The sequence below is a fragment of the Rhamphochromis longiceps genome, linkage group LG1 (genome assembly GCF_057381845.1).
Source record: "Rhamphochromis longiceps isolate RC_006_pf linkage group LG1, R_longiceps_female_GT1.1, whole genome shotgun sequence".
In the NCBI taxonomy this organism is placed as follows: Eukaryota; Metazoa; Chordata; class Actinopteri; order Cichliformes; family Cichlidae; genus Rhamphochromis; species Rhamphochromis longiceps.
In genome coordinates, this window is record NC_140557.1 from 16,765,545 (window position 1) to 16,776,256 (window position 10,712).

Genomic DNA, 10,712 nt, shown 5'->3' on the forward strand with positions numbered 1-10,712 from the left:
TGTGTAAATTCTTCCTGGATTGAAAATATGACTGTTGTGCTGTTTTACTGCTAGTTTACTTTCCCATTTGTGTTTCAGTTCCCGTCCACTTTCGGTTGTAGTGTATTTTTTGTTCCTGACCATTTAATAAAGTTTAAAAAAGTAGCTCTGTGTAACTCATGCAATGGCATTTTTCTTTTCTCTTTTAGGACACGTCCAAAGGTCCAGTTCAATGGCTATGTTGGCCACGAGAGCTCCAATGGTCAGGCATCATTTGAAAATCCAATGTATGACACCAACATGAAACCCACTGAGGCTAAGGCAGTTCGATTTGATACCACACTCAATACCGTCTGCACTGTGGTATAGTCCAGCTATCATGCCACTGCCCATACAGTGGTTCAGTCCAGCATCCATTGCTGTAGTCTGCAGTGTGGTTTAACCAAACAAAAACAAAAGGACTAACTTAGGATTTGGACTCGTCACCATGAGCAGTCGCTGTGTAGCACGCTGGTCCTCGTACAGCATCATCTGCACAGTGATGCAGCTCTACTCCACTTCCTACCTGAACAAGGATAATACCCCCCTGTAGTCTGAAAGAGGAAAAAGGGAGAAATCAGTTGGAACCTATAAGCATGGGAGGAGACAATGACGTCATCAAGTAACACAATGTCTGTCGTTCAGGAGATCCAATGCTATAATTCAGACATTAGGGAAAAACACAGATTTAGGATACAATTAATTAAATTCCCTGAAAGAACATGTTTGTCCAGTTTTGGCTGACGTGCTTTTTCGCAACCTTCTTATAGAAAGAGTTTTATATGGCCAGTGTCATATGGGCCTCTGAAATCCCCTCTACAATTAAACTTGTTCATGCTGATCTAGCCCGGTGCCCCTTACGAACTCCCCTGCTGCAGGCCATTAATGGGTTTGACTCATTTGAGGTTCAGACCTCAGGGGAAACTCATCCACCCTCCAGACATTAGATGGTTCATATATGTAGATATACCTCTTTCTGGATTTCCTTTATATGGGACTTGACAGGACTATACCCTGAGATGTAATGACACTTTAACAGAGTCTATTCAAAAAATAACAGTGATTGCACAGACTGCTGTAAGACCGACAAAACATACTGACATAATAACACTCTCATTCAGTCCTGGACACTGGAATGAAATTAGTGTTAATTGTGATGGACGAGTGCTAATCAAGCCAGGGTCAAGTAGAAGCTGCAGTGAAGTTTTGACGATGTTTTAGCCTATTTGGAGATCTGAACGAGTTGGGTTCAATATAGCAGGACAATCACAGAGTTAGTAAAGTTTAGTTGTCAGTTAATTATGGGTTTCTGTAATTGTCTTTACCTTATTTCGCCTTTTCTAATAATGTCTACAAACAGTAGATAGCAACTTATTAGGCTAAAACATACCAAATCAGGCTTGTTCAAACAAAGTTCAGTATCAGAACCTGTGGACTTATTTTAGATGTCAATTGAACATTTTCAAATATGATTATATAAAGGTACAAAATACATGCAGTCAACTTAATACAATATTCCACAGTAGCATTAGGCAAGCTGAGATAAACCAGAAAACCAGACATTTGAGTTGCCCGGTTGGTGTACGCAGTGGACTGGTTTCCAGAGGCCTGTCTAATACAATCAAGGAGTCAGACAACTGATTCTCGTTCTTAAACTAGCCAGGATTCTGTGCTTGGTGACTGAACAAGTGGAAGCCTGGAGGCAATAAGCTGTCAGGATCGTCGACTGCTGCAATCAGCTGTAGCCAAATCCAGGAAATGAATTGTCTTCTCATAGCTCTGATCGGGACTATCAGTCAGGAAATGACTGATTTTATATACTCTCCAGCCACAAAATCAGAAATAGATGAACTGATTGACAGATTCTTTGACTGACAGACGCAAACAAAAGGACAGATAGAGACCTCTGTCAGTCGTGCTGGAAGGAGGACATGTTGCTGTGGAAGCAGAGGCAAATAGCCTCTTATTGTCTCTTCTGGCATTTTTCTTCAGTGAAGATATTGATGAACAGACTCGTATGTTCAAAACCCCAGTGGCCCCATGGGACTTCCCAAACCACTGCTGCCGGGGACCCCAAAATATAAACTTTATATAAACCGCACAAATTTTGCACTAGTGTGTTTTTCTGACTGGGTTATGAAAAAAAATGAATAATTTTTGGGTCTGAAATGGGTTTGGAAAATGAGTAATTAAAAAATAGCATTTTATTCAAAAACTTCTATCTTTAAAAAGATGACAAAAATGATTAAATACAGGGTTACAGAGTGTTTGTATATACACATTTATATTTCACACTCCCTGTAAGCAGAAGGTGTGACCACATGCTATACTGTTGTTTATTTTGTTGCCATGACAACACGCTAGCCAACCAGAAAGTTGAGAATAGTTTACCTGTAGACCTCCAAGCAGGAAAGGAAATGTTGTCCTGCCATTTAGAAACGTTGCTGTTTCTGAAAGCTCATACTGAAAATTGTTAGTAATATCTAACACTTTAAATACAATCTTTCAAAACGATTTTATAATGTGCAGTTTGGTCCCAGTGAAACATTGGTGCCACGTTACTGATATGGAATGCACATGGCCCAAGACCAGAAGGCTTTGTAGCAGGAGAGCATCACCGGTAGTCATTTTACCAATAATCAGTGATATTGGGGAGGCGTTTGTGCAGAACTCAAAGGAGACCAGAAGGCAATACCCACCCCAGTCACTGCCTCTATATCCTGCCGCCATCTGGCCAGTGATACAGAAGTATTCAGTGCTACATCACCAGACTTTGAAGCAGTTTCTATCTTCAGACTCCCCATTCAGTGAGAAAAACTACTTATTTAAACTATCAAATCTGTCAGCTTTTTATAACGTGAGAATGTGAGGACTACATGTACAATTTTGTACGTGAACTTTGTGTTGCTCGAATATTTACAGTGTTAGATATATAGTATATCGAATTCAGAGGATTCTACTGCTACAGTTGTAGCCGTTGATTGTGTGAGCTTTCAGGAATAACAAGTGACTGTTTCTGTAACGCTCTTTAAAAACGCTCTTTCGACACACATTGTCATGCATTGTTTCGACACATCAAATATCTGATGCACATTATCTTGTTTGAACACACCTTTTTAAAGAGCGCACAACCTATTTGCGTTGAGAATTGGTAATTTACCACAGAGGACAAAAAGATACAGCATGAAGACAACATGCACAATTATTGTTGTCGATAGTTATTGTCCCCTGAGCCCCTCCATTGTTTGAGAAATACCTCGTGTGCAGAGAGTTAGTTACGTCCTGCTTATCAATGCTGGAACCTCACTGCAACAAATATACAAGCTTAGTGAGTGCGACCCCAGTCGGCTTAATTTCCTGCTATTTTAAATCAAAACGCTGTTCTAGCATCAATCGGTTTTCAGGATTCAAAAAAGGTCCGGTAGTTTCAAGTCGCTTACCAAGCTTGTTATTTCTCGCAGTGTCCTCTCAAAATATTTTTATTTTTCAAAAGATGCTGCACTTGGTTTAAATCACAGATGTTAACTGCTTTTATCGTCTGTCGTTGTCTTTAGGTCTGTTTCCTGTTCCACACTCCATGCACAACATTGAGTCATTGTTTTTATACGTCAAGAATTTGCTTTAACCTTACGCAATTTTTTTTTTAATTGTCCAAAATTTCATTTTATTTATGTTTCCCATGTCCATGGTATGTATGTGTTCATCTACACCTATTCATTCATTCACACAGTATGAAATGGTGAGTAGATAATGATAATAATACCCTAAAAACCATGTTATAGTGAGTCTGGCAAAGGTTAATTTAACTCAAATGTGTAGATTTTCACTATAACCTAAATACAGGGATTTAAAAAAGCATTCAGCATGAGGAGGTTGTCACAGCCACCTGTTATGAGATAAGGAAGAATAAATTAACAGCAAATGGGGAGGAAGGGGGGGTGTTTAGATTTTCAGCTCCGGTAATTGAATGTGTCTGTACACACAACCCTAAATGCTGGAAAAGTGAGCTGGAACAATAATCATTATGTATGGAGGAATTATACCTCATTGTCAGCCTGTCATTTATAGCTTCGGTATCAGGGTCATGGTCAGACAGCCAAAAATAGCACCAATGCGATGCAGACAAAATACACAGACGAGTGTAGTGGCTAAAGTAATAGCAATAACCACAAGTCAGAAGATGCATATCTAAAGTCTCTTCACAGGAATAAACAAGACTTCTGTAAACAAAAATAGAGCATCTGTTCACACCTCGTGAGCCTCCACTCTCTTTTTTTACTGTTAGAGTGCACCCCGTGACTCTGTTTTAATTGATTTAATTAATTCAGTTGAGAGTTCCTATGGAGTCAAGAGTGCATAATAGAGCCTGAGAATTAGCAGCTCCAAGGTTTCCACCGGCATAATAAAAGGTCTCGTTTTTAACAATTAATGGCAGAGATTTGATCTCCTTGTGTGCCCGAAAGAGAAAATTCAGACTCTGCGTTGTCTCTATTCTGGTGTTTTGGTCACAGCGGAACCTTACTGTCCCCACAGAAGTTCAGCCAAACGCAAACTGCACATATCAAAACTGCAGCAGGATTCTCAAGTTATAATGTTTCTGGGGCCTCACATGCGTGTCTGACCTCTGCTGACCCTTCAAGGTTTCTCCAACAGTCAGCTTCATAGTTACATATGCCATCATCAGCTGTTTCTTTCAGTAAGTGTTTTCACTCCTTGCATTTATACACTGAGAGTAAGCGTATATTCACACAAAGATAAATTTACATTAACAATGTCACAGTAGTGGTGCAGACAGTGTTGAAGTACTATTTTACAGCCAAGCACAATAAATATTTTATAAATAGCCTGTATTTGTATAGCGCTTTTCTAGTCCCTAAGGACCCCAAAGCGCTTTACACAACCTGTCATCCACCCATTCATTCACACACTGGTGATGGCAAGCTACATTGTAGCCACAGCCACCCTGGGGTGCACTGACAGAGGCGAGGCTGCCGGCACTGGCGCCACCGGGCCCTCTGACTACCACCAGTAGGCAACGGGTGAAGTGTCTTGCCCAAGGACACAATGACCGAGACTGTCCAAGCCGGGGCTCGAACCGGCAACCTTCCAATTACAAGGCGAACTCCCAACTCTTGAGCCACGATCGCCCCTTATAAAAGCATCTATTTCAATAAAAAGTCCTCAACATTGTGGTAAAAATAGGTTCTGTAGAAAGTGAAGAAGAGAGATCTGGAGATAAAAAGACACCTCCCATGATTCTCTTTAAAAAAAATAACTCATAATCTTAACCACATTATTGGTTAAGAGCATACATGACAACAATGCTTATCTACATGGTAATATTTATAAGCCATGTGCAGTGATTTACTGTATCAGAAACTGATAGAGCCAAACCTTACAACAATCCTTGTCTGGTATAGCTAAGACTAATTTTCTCCCCAGTGCCCTGCCAAAGGAAGGCACTGGGGAGAAAAGCAGCCTTAGCTGTGCACATGGCAGCTTACAGTGACTTTAAAAACAGATTAACAGCAGTGCTACTATTCTCTATCACTCAACCTTTTTAAAATGAGCAAAACGAAATTCAGCTGAACGTGACAGAGAAGTGCCACAAGATGCCTTGAAAATCTGGACGATGTCCTCTTCACTTGAGGCCTTTTTTTTTTCTTTTTTTTAGCAGAATTAGTCAGGACGTTTTAAAGTTTGTCCTTAATTTGGCAGCAGTCTTCGCTGTTTAAAGCAGCGACAGCTGGCCGCAAGATTTAAGAAAGGAACTACAGACTACATTTTAAAATGCCAAGGTTATTTTTACTTCTTCAGTTAGGACTTGGGGAGAGGTTTGATTTGTCCGTCACTTTTTCTAGAGCGGTATTGTCGGCAGTCCTTGATGAAACAAGGGACTCAAAGCCACAATGAGCTTTGGGAGGAGGGAAAAAAATCACTGCTGGAAATTCATTGCCAGATGGAAATCTGACCTTGTTGTGTATCTCTTTTCTCAAACAATATTAGTCTTACTTACACACATATAGTCTAAATATCTGGCTTGTTTTTGTTTCACTTTTTATGCTAATCAAACTAAATATTAAGTATAGTTTATATTTGTTTTGCATCTTTTTCTCAACAGTTTGGTGAGGACAAACTTCTCATGCTGTGTGCTGATGTTAGAGCTAAAATCTACTACCTGCTCTGGATTGAATATTACATTATTTCCACTATTTAACCAAAAGGATAATTATGGCATTGCCAGCTCATGGCTGTGTGAGCCTCACATATGCTATCTTTACACGTTACACAAAAAAGATGCATTCTCAGCAACACATATTAACATAAAGCATTGCTGTTGCTCATAAATACTGAAATAAAGAGTTTATTTTTTCTTCTCCCGAAAGGCAGGAATAAGCCGGGAATCGGCAGGTCCTTAACAGGAAGTTGCATTCATTGTAAATGTTTTTATTTTATGCCTCATAATATCTACATTTTCATCTCTGTCGTCTCACCATCATCATGTGCTGCTGAACTTGAAGTAGGTGCAAAAGAAAAAAAAACATTTTTGTACAGAAATCTATTTTTTATGAAGAATTTGTAAAAAAAGAAAAGAAGAAACAAATTATTAAACATGCTGTACTTTTTATGATTAATGAAGTAGGTACAAAAAAATCTTGTTCATTACAGTCAATGTTTTTACTGTTACACACCATGTAAAAAAAATCTATGGTTCAAACTGACTTTAAAAGATGAAAAATATAAAAATGTCAGATCTCGTTTGTCCATCATGGCTGCTTTTACACAGGAACAGAAACCCGGTGTTGATTGTACTTGTGCTGAAGGGACACGTATGATGAGAGTCACACCTTCAGACAATGTTACTGACTGTGTAAAACACTTTTGCAGCTTATGTCGTTCTTCTGAACATTAAAGCTTTGAAAGCATTCACAGAGATATGGTACACGATGCAGTGACACATTCAATAGTTTTGTATGGCTTCTTATGTGGCAGCTGTCCTAAAAATTGGTGACTCTTCTCATTAAAATATTGTTTACACTTTTAAAAAAATGGATCTCAGACACATGAACACACTAAACAAACACCAGATGTTACGTGTCATAATATTATTAAGGGTAGGTACCGGTGGTTTGAAATGAAGCTTCGTAAAAGACAGTGTTCTTGTGTAACAGCAGCCCTGTGCGACTGTGTGGGATGACATTCACAGGCACAAAAAGATTCTGGATTTTGGACTTGACCCCTTTACAGACTAAAATCTGACCTCATTTCTGTCTAAATGAGAAGAGATTTGGTACTGCTTGGTTAAACACTGGTTTTAGAGTGGAACGTGAACATGTTGCAAATTTAGGCGCTAGCTTCATTATCAAATTGACAACAGTTTTTGGAGGTTCCTGGAATATACATGTACCTTAAAAATGGAATTTTCTATCCTCCTTGGAGATCATGAAGGAGAAACACAATGGGATGTTATGAAGGTTTAAATAACAGTAAGTGAATGCAGCCTCACAACCTGCTAAAGAGACATACAGTTTATCTATCAGCTATTTTGATGACATTATTTGAGAATAAAGTTTTGATACAATAACTCACGTTGTGCTTCAGTGTTTTCTTGAACCTCTGCATGAAGTCTGGATGCAGTTTCCTGCTGCTGCGCCAGCTTTCCAGCACAGTACATGTTAAGGTGTGTTTTCTTGATGGATACGTAGACAAATGCACGGAGACGTTAGCTCGTCGCACTGGACTAATTGCTTCTTGAAAAATTTGAAAGCATTCAGCAAATTTTGTACACGTTATTTGAGCGGGACTCAACAGATTGTTGCCAGGTGCATCATGTCTGCTTTAACTATAGCAAAAAAATATGTGCCTAGAATTTGATTAGACTGCTCTTATGGCAAATTGCTCTGATTGGACATAGTTTTAAAAAGGCACATTCCTGTGTATTGTTTCATGTCAAGACTAAAACCAAGCTACCAAGTCCAAGTAACTCTCTGTAGACCTGTGAAATAAAATTGCAGTGAGACACAGACCCAGGCTGGGGTATAAAACAATTTCTCAAGCTTGGAGTGTTCCCAGGAGTACAGTGGCCTCAATAATGGTCTAATGGAAGGAGTTTGAAATCTGAGCAAAAAAGGCTTCAACTGGGGACATGACCAAGAACCCTTTGGTCAGTCTGAACCCCCTGCAGTGACAGGGTTGATGACTATCTTGGTAGTACCACATCTAATGCAGATTTCCTCTAATAATAATCATATTGCTATAGCAAATTTTAAACCATACAGACGAGAGTGTTTTACGGTTGTGTGAAAAAAACATTAGAGAAGTGTACATATAAAAATATGAAGCACTACAGTCAAAAATAAAGGGTGAAAGTTTATAGCTAATCTTAAAAAATGATTTTTCAGCAGTAATTAAAAGAAAAAAAAAACACTGATTGGCTGAGGAAGGCTGTTCTAATGGTCAGGTGCTACAACCACAAAGGACCGGTTGCCTTTGGTTTTAAAATAAGATTGTGGAGCGGTTGAAAGATTCCGATCAGATGATTGAAGAGGCCGACTGCTTAAAAAAAGTCTCAACAAGAGCCTTTTTTTAGTGAAATTTGAATTCACTGGAAGCCAGTGAAGTATAGCAAAAAATCTGATGTTTAAGTGCTGAGTAGTTTGTTCTTTTTTGTTTCGTTTTGGGAGTGGGGGACCTGTCCTGTCGTGCAGTGTAGCAATTTTAACAAATGGAGCATTATGGCATTTGCTGTAATTGTCTACTTGAGTCACCTAGTCATATTTTATTAGAGCCTTAATATTTTTTATTTTGGATTATTACAACCATAGCAGATAAGACTGAGGGATGGAAAGGGGGGGAAAGTCTGTGCTAGTGATCGCTTGCGACACAGAAATGTCAGCATAACACAGTGGGCCCAAAACTCCGTCCGCTTCAGGTCCCAAAGTCAAACGAACACTGCAGCATCACTGAGAGTTAAAAACTTTCTAAATTATTTCATCTTTAATAAAATGATCTGTGTTGCTGCTTTACCATGTGTAACAATTAAGTTTAACATCCAGGCATACATGAAAACAGAATTTATTAAATTAAACGGAGTTAGAAGTTAGCAGAAAGTTAGCAGATATTTAGCTCGCTGTTTTCGCTAGTTACCTAAACATGCTATGTCATGTTCTGACTGAGAGATTTCTGGAAAAAAAATAAAATGTACAGCTCTGCTATGACTTCCAACATGAATGTAGAGAGAAAACTACACAGTGACGTTTGTAGGATTACTGAAGTTGGGCTAGATGGTATATAATGCTGTGCTAGTGATCGCTAGCGACACCGCTATGTTAGCATACCAAAGCATAACACAGTAAACCTGGAGAATGAACACTAATCTTTTTCCACTTGATAAAAGTTCCCAATGGTTTGTTTTTTTTGGTTTTTTTTGGACGGATGGATGGATCGGAATCGGATCAATCGGATGGAAAATTGCTGTAAACGGACCAAACTTCAGTAGGGGAGAACAACTGAGATAATCCAGCCACAATATGAGGTTAATCATTAATGTAAGATAAGATAACCTTTATTACTCTCACACGTGGGAAATTTGTTACAGCAGAAAGTTGGACAGTGCAAAGTTACATAGCAAAAATTAGAAAAACACTGGAATAACATATACTGTTGTTCCAGTGTTAGAGCACCTACCAGATAATTCAACAGTATGTTTAATTGTACGGAAGTGGAGGAAGCAAGAGGAATGAGTTGAGTAAAGTTTGACTTATCTGACTGTTTTGTTTTGTTTAATGCACTTTATAATGCAGTGCGCCTTATGTATGAACACAGACCCGTTTGTCGACAGTGCGCGTTAAGGCCCACAGTTATAATACTGTGGGCCTTATGGTCCCATAAATACGGTAGTAAAAGTTTCAAATTACTGGGTGATAGTAAATGTTTGATTTTCGCATCCTTTCTTAGATGAAAAACAGTGAGATTGTTGAAATGTGAGATTGAAGTTCAAATACTGATCAGATACTTGGCAAATGATTTGATATTGCTAGAGAAGGTATCAGGGCTGATCACAAGAACTTCAGTAGAGTAAAGCTGGTGTAAAGCCACAATATAACAGCAGACAAAAGCCTGCCTGGAGTTTGACAATTTAATGAATTTAATGGACTCTTCAAGGACAAAAGAAAAGGAAAGAATATCAGTCCCGAAGAGGCACCATAAAACCAAAACAATACCAGAGTGGCTTTGGAACAAGTCTCCGACTGTCTTTCAGTGCCGCAGGCAAAACCCAAACTTAAAATCCACAGAAAGTCTATGCAAAGACCTGGAATTTGGAGTTGCTTCTTGATCGCCCGTAAGTGTGCAGATCCCATTGAGGCTGAAAACTGTAAATGCAAAAGGGGCCTCTGCGATAATAAATTATTGTCTCAATGATTATATATTGTATAAGATTTCCTTTCCTTCCATCTTTCCTTGTTTTCAAATATATTTGTGAAAATATATTATTATCACTATTACTTTTTTTTTGGGGGGGGGGGGTGTTCCTTAACCTAAAGTCAGAAGGTAATGTTTTATTTTGTGCAAACAAGTCAATATTTTGTTTTTTATTATTATTTATTTTATTATTATTATTGGTATCTATCAGTTAGTTATTATTATAGTCAGAATCCTGTGCAAATATGTCATTTTATTAAAGGTAATCTGAG

At 38.6% G+C, this 10,712-nt stretch overlaps 1 protein-coding gene across 2 annotated transcripts in view; it reads left to right on the forward strand.

Annotated features, from left to right (window-relative positions):
* LOC146678517 (CUB and sushi domain-containing protein 1-like) overlaps nt 1–7,551 on the forward strand; it is a 479,448-nt gene extending 471,897 nt beyond the window's left edge. For both annotated transcript variants that reach the window (XM_085400429.1, XM_085400436.1), the window contains one exon: nt 189–7,551. In XM_085400429.1, coding sequence (XP_085256555.1) covers nt 189–348 — 160 coding nt within the window. In that variant the 3' untranslated portion in view covers nt 349–7,551. The remainder of the gene's footprint in view (nt 1–188) is intronic.
* The last annotated feature ends 3,161 nt before the right edge of the window (nt 7,552–10,712 follow it).